Below are 19,130 nucleotides of genomic sequence, written 5' to 3' on the forward strand. Positions count from 1 at the left end.
TTTCCATTCCTCCCATCGTTCCCCATCATGGGATTTCTTACCTCCATGAACACAAAGGAAGTCATTATTTGAAATTGGACCTGGCTCAGCAAAAGTCTTGAATTTATTCAGCCACTGTCGAGAAATATAAAACTGGAGAAGACTTGGTTCCATCATATTCAACAAATTGGACACCCGTCGTCTCTCTTTCTGTGCATCCTCAGAACTTTTTCTGTTAAAAATCAAGGGTCTCGTTGAACAGAAGGTACCAGAGACATTAAAGCAGTTTAAATCGTTCTCAAATAATGCAATTTTGGAAAGATAAATGGCTGGTCTGATTTTAGCTTGCAAATTCTGACCCACTATCCATTTAGCCCTAAAATGAGTCCAGTTGGCTAGATCAGTAGCCTACTGAATTCTGGTTGTTTCCGTGGCTACCTCACAGCTAGTCACATCACTTTAGAAAATGAAGAGACAGCTCTATGTGAAGACATTTTAAGCTACACAAATGCATCACATAATAATTCAATTTCTCTGTTTCAGAGCTGCACAAAAATTAAGCCCTATTCTAGAAAGGTGAATTGTGCCCAATTACCAGATGAGAGCTGCTGAAAAAAGAAACCATTCTCAGTTTGATACTTGGAAAGATCAAAACATACACCAGTTCTTTCACTAGTTGAATATTTCTCTTCTCCATCCTACTTGAACTATATGCTCCAGGTGATTATCTGCCTCTATCCCAGTGCTTAGTACAGTGCTTGGCACATAGTATGTGCTTAAATACCACAATTATTATTATTATTATTACTCTGCTGCTTTCATCTTTAGTCTTCTAAAATCCCTTTCTATTATGGTATTGTAGTTATTGTACTTAAAATACTTATTGTGTTTTATGTCTCTTTAGACATATTGGCTATCAATCATCAGTATGTATTGTGCACCTACTGGGTGCTAAGTGCTTGGGAGTGTACAACAGAATTATAGGCATGATTCTCTGCCCTCAAAAAGCTTACACTTTAGTGGGAAAAACAGACACTAAAATAAGTTACAGATAGGAGGAGGAAGGGGAGAATAATGGGGAGAATTAAAGAAGCAGCATAGCCCAGTGGAAAGAGCAGGGGCCTGGGAGCCAGAGGTCGTGGGTTCTAATCCCGGCTCTGCCACTTGTCAGCTGTGTGACTTTAGGCAAGTCACTTCACTTCTCTGGGCCTCAGTTACCTCATCTATAAAATGGGGATTAAGACTGTGAGCCCCACGAGGGACAACCTGATCACCTTGTATCCCCCCTGGCACTTAGAACAGTGCTTTTCACATAGTAAACGCTTAACAAATGTCATCGTCATCATCCTGAGTTTTAATCCCGGCTTTTCCACTTTCCTGCTTTTTGATCTTGGGTAACTCACAAATTCTCTCTGCTTATTTTCTCATCTGTAAAATGGGGACTCAATGCTTGTTCTTTCTCCTACTGTGAGCCCCACGTGAGATGGAGACTGGGTCCCAACTTGATTATCCTGCATCTAGCCCAGGGCTTAATACTGAGCTTGGCACATAGTAAGCCCTTAAATACCACAATTACTGTCATTATTGTTATTATTATCATCATCAGTGGTGAGTGCTCAAGTTTCAGTGGTGCAGAAGTGCCCCTGCTAGTTTGTAAACTCCTTGCAGGAAGGAAATCATGTCCACCAGCTCTACTGAACTCTCCCAAGTGCTCAGTTTGGCACTCTGCACAGAGAAAAGGCTCAATAAAAGCAGCGTGGCCTAGTGGAAAGAGCTCAGGCCTGGGAGCAAGAGGACTTGGGTTCTAATCATGACTCTACCACTTGTCTGCCGTGTGACCTTGGGAAAGTCACTTTTCTGGGCTTCAGTTACCTCATCTGTAAAATGTAGAGTAAGACTGTGAGCCATATGTGGGACAGGGACTGTGTACAACCTGATTACCTTGTAGCTACCCCAGCACTTAATACACTGTCTAGCACAAAGTAAGCACTTAAATACGGTAAAAAAAACTAATGAATACATATAACTGCTGAAGTGTCTGTGATGAATGCTCAGAAGCTAAAACAATATATGTGCACAAGAGCTCTTAATCAAAATATCCATAAGCAACACGATAAAAATCTAACCCTCTTACTCATCTTCTTTTAATAATAATATTATTTATGGTTTTAAGCGCTTACTATGTGCCAAGCACTGATCTAAGCACTGGAGTAGATACAAGGTAATCAGGTGGTCCCACATGGGACTCACAGTCAATCCCCACTTTACAGATGAAGCAACTGAAGCACAAAGAAGTGGCTTGCCCAAGGTCACACAGCAGACAAGTGGCGGAGCCGGGGTTAGAACCCACATCCTGAATCCCAAGCCCGTGACCCTTCCACTAAGCCACGAAGTCATTACATTAGAAAGAAAAACAAGTCATCATTATTGTTACCTCTAATGAGAGTAGTTATTTCGAAAGCTTCAGAGTCATGAGGAACCTGCAAACTAATCCGTTACCATCATATAATTTTGACTCAAAGTATTTCCTCACCTGTAAAAGAGTACATAAGCTTCTGCATTCTGTACAGTAGATTCAGATACTTCTGTGACACTCTGGTCATCAAATTCATACCACAGATTATTTAAATTATTTCGGCAGTAGGCTATGTAGTGTCCACCTGAGTTTGGAAAAAAAAATTGGTATCGTACAAGGACGGTAACAAATAAATGCAGGACGAAGAAAAATGGATAAATCTTCAAAGAACATGAGCCGTTTTCAAGTCATATATTAAATCTCCCCCCGGGTGAATGGTGGAGAAACATTTCAGTAGAACCCGGTTTAATGTCACCTGTTAAAACACTCTTATGGCATGGAAAATTTGGCATCGGAGAATTACCCTCGGGAAAGAAGCTATGGAGCACTATTAATCAGCTTCAGCACCATTCATTTCTTGGTCCCTTGAACATGTTTATTATGTCGTTCTACTCTATTTCAACAGACAAAGGTTCTATTCTTCCCACAGACCTTGACAATGGACTCCCTCAGGCAACAAGAACGACTGCCTGAAAGGGAGCCAGGGCATTTTACAGAGGATCTCTTGCTATTGATCAGGGCTGAGCCACATCTGACCTGGGGAATGGAGTGTAGAGAGTGTCCAGGCAGCTGTTCCGGAGCAGAAGAGTTTTCCATTTGCTCCTACACTTCAGCCAACCCACTACAGTTGTGTCGTGGCAGCAGAAATCAGGCCCAGATCAAGGGCAAGCAGAGATGCACTTACGACTTCAAGAGCCCTCAAGCTTCTGGGTAGCAGGGACCGAGCCTTGATTCCCCACTCCCCTTACCCTCACAATGGACAAGAAGGTACTTAAAAGGACTCTAGCAAGAGGTGCTACACTCTCTTTTCTTGAACCTACTAAGAACACAAAGTCGGCCACGAGGCCATACTGTACCAAACACTACTTTCATTCTAAAACTTCTGATCAGAGGACCCATTCCAACTCCATCTGGAAAAGACTGGATAAGGAGTAGTAATAATTATAGTAACTTGGTATAATATGGTATTTGTTAAGCGCTTGCTATGTGCCAGGCTCTGTTCTAAGCTCCGGGGTGGATACAATCAATCAATCAGTCGTATTTATTGAGCGCTTACTGTGTGCAGAGCACTGTACTAAGCACTTGGGAAGTACAAGCACCTCACATGTCAGGTGGCCCTCTCTAATGGTGGCCCCACATTTAAAATGTGTAGGAGGCAAGTTACAGCGTCTCCCACTACAGCTACAAATCCAATTTTTGCAAAAGTAAATGGGGTTTTCGTGCCAGTGACAGAAGCTGAAGTTGAGTCTGCTCAGGGTGAATTTGGAAGAAAATGTGCTTTTGTTTTACTCTACCTGGAGCACACTTTACGCTAAGCGATAACCTAACATTAGCAGACCAAGGAGCACCTTTAAGATCAGTGTTTTTAGAGCTACGTATTCAGAGCTCCCTTCAGGTCCACGTCCATCAGCATCTATGGATACTCTCCCGCCCGCACGTCTCCCAGCAACACCTGACAGACTGAATCTCAGGATCTTACACCACCTTCAACCCTGTTCCCACATGGGGCTGCCAGTTTGAAGGCCTCCAATGTAGTCCCAGTGTCTAGCAGGTTTGCAGGGGCACAAGGGGGAACTCAATCGGGGACACCACGCAGCAGCTGGAAAATGGGCAGATTAGAAAATTAGAAGGTGTGACCAGAACACTCGCTACCAAAACTGTTCTAGTTCTTAGGCCTACTGTTCTGAATTGTGACAAAAAATACTAACCAATTTTCCTGTGTCTATCTGGTTAATAAACCAAATGGCTAATGTTATTAAAACTTAAGCCAATGCAGGCCTCGCCCTTTTGTGAATTTTGGGTGGGTGTGCAATTACGTCAATTTTTAAAAAGTTTAAAATACACCAAATTGTTGACACCTCCTTTCTTCAACAGTTTAGCCTACACACAGAAAAGCATGAAGCCCACATAGGAAGCAGCATGAGTGGATAGAGCACGGGCCTCGGAGTCGAAAGAACCTGGGTTCTAATCCCTGCTCCGCCACTTGTCTGCTCTGTGACTTTGGGCAGGGTACTTTACTTCTCTGTGCCTCAGTTACCTCATCTGTGTAAATGGGGATTACGATTGGGAGCCCCATGGGGGACCATGGCCTGTGTCCAACCTGATTAGCTTGATCTACCCCACTGCTTAGTACAGTGCCTGGCACATAGTAAGCACTTAAATACCATTAAAAAAAATGGGCTGGGGGAGAAGCACAGCAATTCCTTGAACAGGGCATCTGCTCACTCAGACCCTGCCCTGAAGAAAAGTTATTTCGCATAGGATAACAATTTCTCACCTGGTGACATCAGCAAGAGCTCAGTCAATTTCATGGGAGGATTTAGGCAACTTAGGAGGAAGCAAGGAAAGTCACAAGGAGAAAGGTGAGAGATCATTGTAGAAGACTGGAGGGAAAAGGCATAAGGAACTGGGGCTCACTAGTAAGGCTGAGGGCCAGCAGGATGAATTAGCCGGGAAGTCTGGGTGGGCATGAGGCCAACAAAAGAGCAACTCAGGGAATTATAGCAATGGAGCTGGTAATCGCTGAATTTAAATTAGTAACAACTTCCAACCAGATAACTTCTGGATCTATCTACTTGACTTTGCTGCTACAAGCTTGAACAACGTAAAACTGTTACACTCAAAATATGTGTCTGAGTGTATGGAGCCTGCAATAAGAGAAACTGCTTTCTGCTGGGGGAAAGAGTGGGGCATTTGGTATTCCTCCAAACCTCAGACTGCCTTTAAGGTGCAGGACTGGTTAGTCAAAATGCTTCCCTGCCTTTTGAGGATTCTACATTTAAATGATGGCAGAAGCAAACTATTAAGGTAAGTTTGGGGCACACTAGAGAGGAGCCCCATTTGAGTTCCTATCCTGGCTGTAAATTGCCACGGGTGCTAGGACCCTGGTGCTAGAAACTGGGTGTTCAACTTTAAAGAGTGATGGAAAAAACTAAACTAAAAAAAAAAAAAAATCACACTCCTTCCTCTCAGCCTGAAACTCAGTTTTGGGCCTGTTTGCCACAATTCATTCATTCATTCAATAGTATTTATTGAGCGTTTACAAATAACAATGATAATTATGGCATTTGTTAAGTACTTACTATGTGCCAGGCATTGTTCTAAGCGCTGGGGTAGATACAAGATATTCGGGTTGGACACAGTCCCTGTCCTACATAGGGTTCACAGTCTTAATCCCTATTTTACAGATGAAGGAACTGAGGCACAGAGAAGTTAAGTGACTTGCCCAAAGTCACAGAGCAGACAAATGGTGGAGCTGGGATTAGAACCCATGACCTTCTAACTCCCAGGCCTGTGCTCTATCCATTAGGCCATACTGCTCCTTACTGTACTAAGTGCTTGGGGGAGTACAATATAACAACAGACACATTCCCTGCCCACAATGAACTCACAGTCTAGAAGGAGAGACAGACATTAATATACATAAATAAATAGACAAATTACAGATATATACATATGTGCTGTGAGGATTAGAGGGAGGATGAATGAAGGAGCAAGTAAGGGCGACACAGAAGGGAGTGGAAGGAGAGGAGGGCTTAGTCAGGGAATGTTTCTTGGAGATGTGCCTTCAATAAGGCTTTGAAGTCGGGAAGAACAATTATCGGTCTGATATGAGGAGGGAGGGAATTCCAGGCCAGAGGGAGGATGTGGGCAAGAGGCTGGTGGCAAGATCGACGAGACTGAGGTACAGTGAGAAGGTTAACGTTAGAGGAACGAAATGTGCAGGCTGGGTTGTAACAGAAGAGATGTGAGGTGAGATAAGAAGAGGCAAGGTGATTTAGTGGTTTAAAGTCAATGGTGAGGAGTTTTAGTCTGATGTGGAGGTGGACGGACAACCACTGGTGTATCCTGAGGAGTGGGGAAACATGGTCTGAGCGTTTTTGAAGGAAAATGATTAGGGCAGCAGAATGGGGTATAGACTGGGGAGAAACAAGAGGCAGGGAGGCCAGCAAGGAGGAAGATACAATAATCAAGGCGGCATAGGACAAGTGCTTCAAATTAATGTGGCAGCAGTTTGAAAGGTGAGGAAGGCATGGATTTTGGCAATGTTTTGAAGGTAGAACTGACAGGATTTAGTGATGGGTTGAATATGTGCGTGGAACGAGAGAGGAGTCAAGGATAATGCCAAGGTTACGAGCTTGTGAGACAAGAAAGGTGGTAGTACCGTCAACAGTGATGGGAAAGTGAAGGGGAGGATAGGATTTGGGTAGAAAGATAAGAAGTTCAACTTTAGCCATATTAAGTTTGAGGTGATGGGAGGACATCCAAGTAGAGATGTCTTGAAGGAAGGAGGCAATGCAAGACTGCAGAGAGGGCAAGAGATGAGGGCTGGAGATATGGATTTGGGTGTCATCAGCATACAGGTGAGAGTTGAAGCCGTGTGAGTTAATGAGTTTTCCAAGGGAGTGGGTGTAGATGGAGAAAAGAAGGGACCCAGAACTGAACCTTGAGGGACACCCACAGTTAAGGAATAGGAAGCAGAGGAGGAGCCCACAAAAGAGACTGAGAATGAGCATCCAGAGACACAGGAGGGGAACCAGGAGAGGACAGTGTCAGTGAAGCTGAGTTTGTATAACGTTTCCAGGAGAAGGGAGTGATCAATACTGTCAAAGGCAGCAGAAAGGTCGAAGAGGATTAGGATGGAGTAGAGGCCGTTGGATTTGGAAGGGAGATCACTGGTGACCTCTGAGAGGGTAGTTTCTGTGGAGTGAAGGGGACAGAGCCAGATTGGAGGGGAACAAGAAGAGAATTAGAGTAGAGTTATTTGAGACCACTTCCCTGGATCTAAATATCACTCCCACGGATTCAACTATCATCTCTACACTGATGACACCCAAATCTACATCTCCACCCCTGTTCTCTCTCCCTCCCTCCAGGCTCGTATCTTCTCCTGCCTTCAGGACATCCCCATCTGGATGTCTGCCTGCTATCTAACACTCAACATGTCCAAGACTGAGCTCCTTATCATCCCTCCCAAAACCTGTCCTCTCTCTGACTTTCCCGTCACTGTAGACAGCACTACCATCCTTCCTGTCTCACAAACAGGAGAAGGGTGTCACCCTTCTCTCCACTCTCTCATTCATCCCACACAACCAATCCAATCACCAAAACCTGCGAGTCTCACCTCCACAGCATCACCAAGATCCATCCTTTCCTCTCCATCCAAACCACGACCTCGCTGGTTCAATCTCTCATCCTATCCCGACTGGATTACTGCATCAGCCTCCTTTCTGCTCTTCCATCCTCCTGTCTCTCCCAGCTCCAGTCTATAGCTCCAGTCTATACTTCACTCTGCTGCCTGGATTATCTTTGTAGAGAAACTTTCTGGGCATGTTACTCCCCTTCTCAAAAATCTCCAGTGGTTGCCTATCAACCTTCGAATCAAGCAAAAACTCCTCACTCTCTGCTTCAAGGCTGGCTCTCCATCACTTTGCCCCCTCCTACCTCACCTCCCTTCTCTCCTTCTCCAGCCCAGCCCGCACACTCCGCTCCTTTGCCGCTAACCTCCTCACTGGGCCTCGTTCTTGCCTGTCCTGCCATCAACCCCTGGCTCATGTCCTACCTCTGGCCTGGAATGCCCTCCTTCTACACATCCGCCAAACTAGCTCTGTTCCTCCCTTCAAAGCCCTACTGAGAGTTCATCTCCCTTCCCTTGCTGCCCTTTTCCCTTCCCCTCCCCACAGCACTTGTGTATATTTGTATATATTTATTATTCTATTTTATTAATGATGTGTATATAGCTATAATTCTATTTATTCTGTTGGCATTGACACCTGTCTACTTGTTTTTTGGGGGTTTTTTTTGTCTGTCTCCACCTTCTAGACTGTAAGCCAGTTGTTGGGTAGGGACTGTCTCTATATGTCTAGAGAAGCAGCGTGGCTCAGTGGAAAAAGCACAGGCTTGGGAGTCAGAGGTCATGGGTTCTAATCCTGGCTCCCCCACGTCTGCTGTGTGACCTTGGGCAAGTCACTTAACTCCTCTGAGCCTCAGTTACCTCATCTGTAAAATGGGGATTAAGACTGTGAGCCTCATGTGGGACAAAGTAATCACCTTGTATTCCCCCAGTGCTTAGAACAGTGCTTCGCACACAGTAAGCACTTAACATATGCCATCATTATTATTATTATGTTGCCGACTTGTACTTTCCAAGTGCTCAGTACAGTGCTCTGCACAGTAAGTGTTCAATAAATAAGACTGAATGAATGAATGAATACTCAAGGACTTTGGAGAGGAATGGCAGGAGGGAGATGAGGCAGTAATTGGAGGAAGCCGTATGGTCAAGTAATTTTTTTTTTTAGGATAGAGGAGATATGGGCATGTTTAAAAGCAGCGGGGAAGAAGCCACTGAAGAGTGACCAGTTGAAGATGGCAGTTAGTGAGGGAAGAAGGGAGGGGGAAAATATTTTGATGAGGTGAGAAGGAATGGATCGGATGCACAGGTGGAGGGGGTGGGTTTTGAGAGAAGACAGGAGATTTCCTCTAGAAATAGTGATGGGAAAAATGGTAGAGTTGAAGAAGGGGAAGGAAAGGGGAAGGCCTGGAGAGGGGCAGGGGGAGATTTTCAGGAGATCACACCCGATAGTGTGAATTTTGTTAATGAAGTTGGTGATCAGGTCACTGGGGGCAAGAGATGGGGAAGGCGGGGAGACAGGGGGCCTGAAGAGGGAGTTAAATGTCTGGAACAACTGGCGAGAGCGATGGGCATGGTGTCAATAACGGTGGAGAGATAGTTTTGCCAGGGAGAGGAGAGGGCAGAGTTGAAGCATTCAAGGACAAACCTGAAGTGGACAAAATCGGCCTGATATCTAGATTTCTGCCAGCAATGCTCTGTGGCTCATGACAGGAGTGAAGGAGGCTGAATGTAGAGGTGATCCATTCACATCATAAATATATGTGATATTCATTTTTTGTTAGAATACACCTTAGTTAGTCTGAACATTTAAAAGATGCTGAGAACAAATGTCATGTCTATACACTGACTGGTTAAATTGGTACTTACTACTTGCAGTCCCATGATGACAAATGACAGACAAAAGATCATATGTCACAATTTGCGCCGGGCTGTCCTTAGCAAGAAACGATTGAAGATCCAGGCCTTCCAGTGGAAAAGATACATGGGTACTGATTTTGGTGGAAAACATCAGTTCGTGTCTGAATCTTTTTAGATGAATGCATAGAATCTTAAAAGCAAACAAAAAAAATGAAAGAAAAATCAACTTATTCTGCAGTGAGAAACTTGGGGTTAGCCAATGTGCTGAATCCTAATAAAACGTGCATATTTTGGTTCCTTTAAAATTACCCTTGTTTTAAAAGGCTGGTTAAAGTGCTGCACTGTCTTCTCCTACAACAATGAGTTTTACAGGTTAACCACAATTGGAACTCACTTTCATAAGCCACTTGCTACAAAGACTCTAAAGGTATCCCTAACAAAAGCTCTTTATTTCTCTACAGGAAATCTGAAGCAGAGTTTTTCAAAAGTCAACTGAGCGAGGAGGATTAACATCCAGATTTCCAGTTTAGTTCATTGCTTTGATGGGCAAGATCTCTCTTTTTTGTTCCAAGAGTCCATTAACTATTCAAGCTTCAATTAGTTCCCTAGATCACATGCTTCTATCCTTTTTTTTTTTTGGTTTTACAATGGGGAATACAACTCATTTCACTTGGTCCACCCAAATCTAGGAAAACCCTAGTTTCAGTGCATAACAGTGCTCTGCACACAGTTAGTGCTCAATAAATACGACTGAATGAATGAATAACTTTCCATTAACAGTCACTAACCTCCAGGAAAGGAGTCCCAGGAACTGGTAACACCCAACGGAAGCCTGGCCTACTGACACCTATCTTCACAAAATAACACACATTGGCCAGAGAGAATGAAGAGCCGACCAGAGACTCGGTCCACCATTCATAACACCTTACTGCTAACTCTGACACCTGAGGCTCTGGGCCATGTGAAGAGTGAAGCGAACTTCAGACCCTCCCACTCCAACCCGCTCAGTACCACTTGGGAGAGGAGAAGGGAGCCTCACACTTGCGCGGAATGAGAAGAGGAGCCGGTCTCACACTCTTCATATTAGTTTACAATGATGGAACAGGGTGGACAGCATAGCTTTTAGCGTGCCTGCCATATGCGCCCTTACTGAGCTATTTCAGACTCTGAATTAGAGAAAGACTAACTTCCGCAAAGTATGTGCTGTCTTCCCTCAACCTTAGATTTTAGAGCCCCATGCCCTGTTAATTTTCACTGTATTTCTCCAAGTCCTATGGGGAAATGGTGGCATGAGGTGGTCAATGTTTGGAGCTCTCTCCCTCCCCGCTGACTTGGGGTGACGAGAGATAAAGCCCCAGCTGTATTAGGGTGGGAGAGCAGGAAAGAGGATTGGGGGTTCACAGTCTCCTGGATGAGTACAAGTGACATTGCCAACGACCAACTGTTCCCCACAAACCCATTAAAGGAGAGAAGGCCCACATCAAGAGGTCCAAATGCTCCTTTCCGTAATACCACAATTGACCAGCCCTATAAAAATAAATTGAGTAATAAAGTCAATACCTCAGGAAACTTTTGCACTTTACAGAATTTAACTCCATTCCTCAACCTAAGCAAAAAAGAAACAATTTAGTTCTAAACAGGTTGCTTGACATGTAACACCACAAAAAATAATTTTTACCGGGTGACAACTATGTGCAGAGCACTGTACTAAGCATTGAGAGAGAACAATGGCCTTGCGAAGTTCCCAAGATGAGTCAAAACAGACAAAGGCAGCACAATTAACCAATACAGTAGAACCCATCTAGAGTGAGACCCTGAGGTCTTTAACATGCTAGGTTCTTCCTGGAGACTTTCTGACAAAAGCCTCCTGCTTGAAGTCCTAAAATCTACACCTTCAGAAAGGGCGTTGCTGACTCTCCGGACTCCCCCTCAGTGGAGTGATGTATACGCTCTGGAAGGGCCGGACACGGAAGGGCAACTTCGGCTCTTGCTCTCGGAATAGAATACCTCTTTGGCAAAAAGCCCGTCCACATCCCAGGCATAAAGCCGACTATGGGCCATCCCACGTCTGCGCTCCAGCACCACTCTTAGCGGCAGTAGCCATGGTGGTGTGGTGACATGTAGGCAGCCCAAAGAGATGCATAACCATGCAAGAAAGTAAAGAAGGGAAATCAAACCCCCTGCCTTCCCCCTTCAGCCCCCAGCTCCCAGGATTTCTTGCCTCCACCGACTCCTGGGTTCAACCTCCCTGGCAATCAGGGCAGGAAGCAGCAGCTGCAACAGTGGTGGCTATCATGGCTCTAATTTTATTTATTTCTCAGGACAACCTGTTTAATAAATACCATCGATTGGTTTTTTATTCTACCATTGCAACTTCACTCTCGGAGAAAGCTTCAGCTCCAACGAGAGGTCGGTGGGGGTGTGGCTGGGTAAGGGGCCTCTGCTTCCATTTGCAGCAGCTGAGCCAGGGTCCCACAGGACTGGCTAAGGACAGGGGATCAGCTCCACTGGCCTATACATACCCCTCCCCCTGCATATTTCTTCCTAACGGTGGGCAAGGTCTGGGTAAATTCAGTAAATAATAATAATAATAATGATGGTTTTTATTAAGAGCTTACTATGTGCAAAGCACTAAGCGCTGGGGAGGGGGTTACGAGGTGATCGGGTTGTCCCACATGGGGCTCACAGTCTTAATCCCCATTTTACAGATGAGGTAACTGAGGCTCAGAGAAGTTAAGTGACTTGCCCAACGTCACCCAGCTGACAATTGGTGGAGCTGGGATTTGAACCCATGACCTCTGACTCCAAAGCCCGGGCTCTTTCCACTGAGCCACGCCGCTTCTCTAAATCAATTTTAACATTCAGCCAGTTTAACATTTATTTTTCAACTCAGCTTCTGAATCAGGGTAAGAACAGCGGCAATTAGAAGCTGAATGACTTGAGAAAAATGACATGTTAACTTAGCTAAACTACTGGGAGGCAGATTGAGGATATTCACAAGGCTTTGAGGTAAAGCATGTGTGTGCATGCTGTATGTCCACACAGGGACATGTGTGTGCATGCTGTATGTCCGCACAGGGACATGTGTGTGCATGTGTAGGGGAGACCTGGCTGGAGATAAGGATTAATCTTTTTCCTTCTTTTTATTTCTCTTGGAGAGGGAGGGGAAGGAAAGGGAAAGGAGGGAAGATGAGAATGACTATTCAAGGTTATCCTGTCTCCTAGCCTGCCAATTAGCATAACATTTTAGTTAATAATAATAATAATAATAATGATGGCATTTGTTAAGCACTTACTATGTGCGAAGCACTGTTCTAAGCGCTGGGGGAGATACAAGGTGATCAGGTTGTCCCACGTGGGGCTCATAGTCTTAATCTCCATTTTACAGATGAGGTAACTGAGGCTCAGGGAAGTTAAGCGACTTGCCCAAGGGCACACAGCAGGCGTGTGGTGGAGCCGGGATTAGAACCCATGACCTCTGACTCCTCACCCTGGGCTTCAAGGCTGCCCATCACCTCGCCCCCTCCTACCTCACCTCCTTTCTCTCCTTCTACAGCCCACCCCACACCCTCCGCTCCTCCGCCGCTAATCTCCTCACCGTACCTCATTCTCACCTGTCCCGCCATCGACCCCCGGCCCACGTCATCCCCCGGGCCTGGAATGCCCTCCCTCTGCCCATCCGCCAAGCTCGCTCTCTTCCTCCCTTCAAGGCCCTGCTGAGAGCTCACCTCCTCCAGGAGGCCTTCCCAGACTGAGCCCCTTCCTTCCTCTCCCCCTCGTCCCCCTCTCCATCCCCCCCACCTTACCTCCTTCCCTTCCCCACAGCACCTGTATATATGTATATATGTTTGTACATATTTATTACTCTATTTATTTATTTATTTTACCTGTACATATCTATTCTATTTATTTTATTTTGTTAGTATGTTTGGTTTTGTCTCCCCATTTTAGACTGTGAGCCCACTGTTGGGTAGGGACTGTCTCTATATGTTGCCAATTTGTAACTTCCCAAGCGCTTAGTACAGTGCTCTACACACAGTAAACGCTCAATGAATACGATTGATGATGATGATGATGATGAAGCCCGGGCTATTTCCACTGAGCCACGCTGCTTCTCTAGTTCACGCTCTACTTGTTGCTATTGTGCCTCCTGTGCAGAGTGGAATGGGCAGTGGCAGGGGGTACAAGAAACCAGAGCTGCCTCAGTTGCTAGCTACCCGGTGTTTCTCCCGTGGCCGTTTGGAGTTAAAGCCCACGAAGGCCGGCGCCTTCTGAGTGGCTGGAGGCCGCCACGGCTGCTGTGCTGCGTGGTCAGAGAGCATCGCTGGACCGTTTCCTCAAACTTTGGCTGACACTTTGGTGTTATCAATGTGGGACCAGGGCAGCTGCAGCGGGGATAGAGTGGAAAGAAGGACGGCGGGAAGGTGGTTGTTCGGCATTCCCTTGCCCTGGGACCGAGCCTGCCGAGCCAGCCCTGAGGGAAGCGAGGCTGTGGCGGTGGCTGCTCTTTGGCTCACCCTCAAAGCCGTTGCCATTCCAGTGCTCGATAAATTCCATCGATTGGTTTTTAATTCTACCACTGCAGGGGCAGGGAAGGAGCAGGGCGTGTGTTGGGTGCAGGGGACTCCCGCGTGCTTTCCATGAGGTCTGGGACTGGCACTAGCCTGTCCAGTTTTACACAGACAGGCTCACTTCACACCAAATGAGATTTAAGGTATTCTGAAACCTTCAAAAATAAATAAGAATCATTCATTCAATTGTATTTCATTCATTCAATTGTATTTCATTCATTCAATTGTATTTATTGAGCGCTTACTGTGTGCAGGGCACTGTACTAAGCGCTTGGAAAGTACAATTCGGCAAAAGAGACAGAGACATCTTTATTGACCGTGTGGAGCATTCATTCATTCATTCATTCAATCATATTAATCACGTCACGCTGCACCACAAAAATTGTGTGTGTGTGTATGTGTATCTGCACGTATGTATATACACACACTTGCACACATACAGATGTATACCTATGCTCTATTAGGATCAGGTCTTTAGATTTTCCAATTGTATAACAAAATGTTCATTAATAATAATAATAAAGGCATTTATTAACCGCTTACTATGTGCAAAGCACTGTTCTAAGCGCTGGGGAGGTTACAAGGTGATCAGGTTCTCCCTTGTGGGGCTCACAGCCTTAATCCCCATTTTAAAGATGAGGTAACCGGGGCACAGAGAAGTTAAGTGACTTTCCCAAAGTCACACAGCTGACAGCTGGCAGAGCAGGATACTCCACTTACAAGTCTTATTCAAGTCTTCGTCAAGTCAAATGATACACATCTCCTTTAACCCAAATTCATTAGCCAGACTTGCCAAAAATCACTTTGTTTTTTATCTTTTATATAAAGTTTAAGCTTATATTATGACCCAAATTTTCTCTCACAATTTAATTGACAAATTAGCCCCAATTTTTAATTCTAATTTTCTTGAAAACTGATAGGCATAGCCTTTCCAGTGAATGAACTACAGTTCTCAGGGCAATAATGCTTACAGGAGGAAAAACATTAAGGCTGATTTTCACTTACTTTTTGCACTTTTCACAACTGTACATATTGTCACCTGTAGACATCAGAGAACATTTATTATTCCTAAACTAAAGCAGATACACTTAATACCTAACTTCTGCTGGGTTAAGAATCAACTTCATAAAGGAAATCTGTATTTAAATTTGTAAGATCCTGAAAGGTATCCTTTTCTATCTGTTAATTATCCAACGTAGCAATTAATTTAATTACTTGATTTTCACTCTTTAAACACTGAGTCAATAAACCACACAAAAATACTCTGGAACAAATAATAATAATAATAATAATAATTTTGGTATTTGTTAAGTGCTTACTATGTGCAAAGCACTGTTCTAAGCACTGGGCACTGTTCTAACAAATGGGAGGGAGAACATGGAAGTTGGAAAAAAATACAAATTCTTTTCACTTAAAATTCGGACACCATTCATGTATTCTCTTATGGGATTATTTCTTCAATTGAACTTTCAAGTCAGACTAATCACATTGGTAGATATTTACTGGTACCAATGAACGTTAACAAGGATCCACCTATAGTAGTTATGTTTACTTTTGATTCTTTGGTCATTTTCCCTGTACAGTAAAATACTGGACGTTTTCTCTTACCTTTGAGTTCGTCTCTGGCGAAAAAGGCAGCAAGACAATCTTGCAAGGTTACTACTGGACCCCAAAACCAGCTAGGAACACATGAGACAACAAACCTGAAATGTCATCGACAAAGAAAAAAAAAAACAGCAAGTGCTCTGCCAGAAAAGCAGAAACATCAATTCCAACGCAACCTGAAGAAATATGCCTACCTTTTAAAGTACTCCATGAAAAATGCAATCCACCCTTGGGGGGCATAGGCTTCTCCACATGATCCTGCCTTGACTATGGAAGTCGGGTGACTCGAAGAATGTAGCTTAGCCAGGTCTTCCTTCCCGGGAATTGGTAAAGATAGATCTTGAAAAGTCTCCAAGGTTACAGACACCTTAAACAATTTAAACCGAAAGCTTTGAAAGGGAAATAATCTTCACTCGTAAATTTTCAATGCCGAGAGAAGTGACTGAAGAGTTTCCAAACTACACTAAAAAAGGAGACCCAGTGCTAACAAGGCAAAAGCAGAATATCAGACAAGAATGTCAAACCTTAATTACAATAGATGGGTTTTTTTTTTGGAGTGGGGCAGAGACATCAATATCTTTCTAAGCTTCAATATGGTTTTAAGGCTTCAAAACAATATTCTCAGAGAAAACGTGGTAAACCATTTTCAGCTGCCTTGAAATGTAATTGGTTTTATGCTCATCAAGTAGTATGGCCGTAGAGTTTGATATATTTTTGTGCTGACATATAGAGATACTACCATAAAGCCAAAGTACAACCCAATTTAAATGGTGCACTCCAATACCGTAAAATGAAAAACCTGTATTCAAGAGGTAGGAATATTCTACTTAAAGCATCACCAGCGGGTAGATCATTTACTTTGTCTTCAGAAAAACAGATTAGGTACAGAGAGTCAGGTTCAGACCACAGCCCTCCCCTTCTAGACTGTGAGCCCGTTGTTGGGTAGGGACCGTCTCTATATGTTGCCAACTTGTACTTCCCAAGCGCTTAGTACAGTGCTCTGCACACAGTAAGCGCTCAATACATACAATTGAATGAATGAACTCAAAGTCCTCCTCTTACAACAAGCCTTCCCAAAATTAGTTGACCAGCACCTGAGCCCTATAATCCCTTCAGCCAACTCTAGAACATTTGGACTTATACTACCCTCAGCACTCATGACACATGTGTTCTAAATTATTTATTTTGACCACTCTAGTTGTAAATATTTTTATTTCCTCCATTACAGGGTAAGCTCCTTAATAATTACAGTATTTGTTAAAGGCCTTACTATGTGCCAAGCACTGTTCTCAGCTCTGGGGTAGGTACAAGTTCATCAGATCGGACACAGCACCTGTCCCAGATGGGGCTCACAATCTAAGTGGAAGGGAGAAGAATTGAGGGAACTGAGGCACAAAGAAGTTAAGAGACTTGCACAAAGAAGTTAAGAGATTTGCCCAAGGTCACACAGCATGCAACTGGTAGAGCCGGGATTAGAACCCAGCTCCTCTGACTCTGAGGCCTGTGTTCTTTCAACTAAGCCATAAAAGTGTCTAATAAAGGCCATCACACCAAGGGGGCCTGCAATAGTTGTGGCTGCTACAACCCTGAAGGAAATGGCAGCACATTTTCGACATTCTCTGCACACAGTAAGTGCTCAATAAATACTATTTAATGAATGAATGAATGAATGAATGAATGAATGAATGTCATTCTACCTTGTAAACTCTTTGAGGACACCAACTGTCTACCCACTGTTGGGTAGGGACCATCTCTATATGTTGCCAACTTGTACTTCCCAAGCGCTTAGTACAGTGCTCTGCACACAGTAAGCGCTCAATAAATACGATTGAATGAATGAATGTCATTCTACCTTGTAAACTCTTTGAGGACACCAACTGTCTACCAATTATACTCTACTATACTCTCCTAAGCACTTGGTGCAGGGCTCTGCACAAAGAAAGCACTACTATTAATACAGCTAACCGACTGGTCATTCATTCAATCGCATTTATTGAGCCCTTACTGTGTGCAGAGCACTGTACTAAGTGCTTGGGAAGAATAAGTCGGTAACATCATCAATTGTATTTATTGAGCGCTTATTGTGTGCAGAGCATATATAGAGACGGTCCCTATCCAACAACGGGCTCACAGTCTAGAAGGGGGAGACAGACAACAAAACATGTAGACAGGTGTCAAAATAGTCAGAATAGAATTATAGCTAGATGCACATCATTAACAAAATAAATAGAATAGTAAATACGGACAAGTAAAATAAATAGAGTAAAAATCTGTATGAATATATACAAGTGCTGTGGGGAGGGGAAAGAGGTACGGTGGGGGGGATGGGGAGGAGGAGAGGAAAAAGGGGGCTCAGTCTGGGAAGGCCTCCTGGAGGAGGTGAGCTCTAAGTAGGGCTTTGAAGGGAGGAAGAGAGCTAGGTTGGTGGATGTGTGGACTGCTGCTTACCAAGACACCAAAAGAGTACTTCCCCCTTTCTTGAGGGTTTCAGAGTCCCATTGACCGTTAGGGGAGAGGGAAAAGGAGTCTTGGGTTGGACTCAGAACTTGAGGAGACTATGGAGGGGGTCTCAATAGGAGATCTTGAAGACTCGTAGGTGGAACTCCTTTAGGCCCCCAGAGACGTTGCACAATTACTTTAACTCCCAGAGAATCCCCTCCAAAAGTTCCCATCTGTTAGGCAGTGTGGCCATAGCCAAGACAATCGTCTTGAAAGTCCTCCCAACAGATCGGGTCAAAAGGCTGGTAGGAGAATTGCAGGGAAGGAAAGACCAGTAAAACTACAATACTCATGTTGTGCAAGGGCTGGTTTCACCTACACTACCTGGAAGGGGCTGGGGGAATTAGGGGAGGAATTGAGTTTGTCACTCAATGATGGAAAACCTACAATCTCCCTTGAGCCGGGTTGCGTTTTCCTTAGATGGAGCTTGGAAAGAATGCCAAACCTTGCTTAATGTGGTATTTTGAATGAGCACCTGTCCTGGGGCCCAGCCAGAAGAGAAGCAGCATAGCCTGGTGGATACAGCACTGGCAGGAGAGTCAGAAGGACCTGGGTTCTAATCCCAGCTCCACCTCTTGTCTGCTGTGCGACCTTGGGCAAGTCGCTTCACTTCTCTGGGCTTCAGTTACCTCATCTATAAAATGGGGATTAGGATGGTGAGTTCTCAGTGGGACAGGGACTGTGCCTACCCTGATTAATCTGTATATAATAATAATGGTGGTATTTGTTAAGCGCTTACTATGTGCCAAGCACTGTTCTAAGCACTGGGGTAGATACAAGGTAATCAGTTTGTCCCACGTGGGGCTCACAGTCAATCACCATTTTACAGATGAGGGAACTGAGGCACAGAGAAGTTAAGTGACTTGCCCAAGGTCACACAGCAGACAAGTGGCGGAGTCAGGATTAGAAC

At 44.4% G+C, this 19,130-nt stretch overlaps 1 protein-coding gene across 2 annotated transcripts in view; it reads right to left on the reverse strand.

The window, feature by feature from the left end:
• Window positions 1–19,130, reverse strand: part of USP33 (ubiquitin specific peptidase 33) — a 97,477-nt gene that overhangs the window by 13,379 nt on the left and 64,968 nt on the right. Inside the window, exons 13-19 of one of the 2 annotated variants that reach the window (XM_038745200.1) lie at window positions 15,916–16,088; window positions 15,725–15,819; window positions 15,122–15,155; window positions 11,106–11,151; window positions 9,555–9,735; window positions 2,513–2,639; window positions 42–211 (exon numbers count right to left, since the gene is read on the reverse strand). In XM_038745200.1, the coding sequence (XP_038601128.1) occupies window positions 42–211; window positions 2,513–2,639; window positions 9,555–9,735; window positions 11,106–11,151; window positions 15,122–15,155; window positions 15,725–15,819; window positions 15,916–16,088 (826 nt within the window). The remainder of the gene's footprint in view (window positions 1–41; window positions 212–2,512; window positions 2,640–9,554; window positions 9,736–11,105; window positions 11,152–15,121; window positions 15,156–15,724; window positions 15,820–15,915; window positions 16,089–19,130) is intronic. The other variant, XM_038745201.1, reaches the window with a different exon arrangement.

Source organism: Tachyglossus aculeatus, chromosome 4 (assembly GCF_015852505.1).
Source record: "Tachyglossus aculeatus isolate mTacAcu1 chromosome 4, mTacAcu1.pri, whole genome shotgun sequence".
NCBI classification, from domain to species: domain Eukaryota; kingdom Metazoa; phylum Chordata; class Mammalia; order Monotremata; family Tachyglossidae; genus Tachyglossus; species Tachyglossus aculeatus.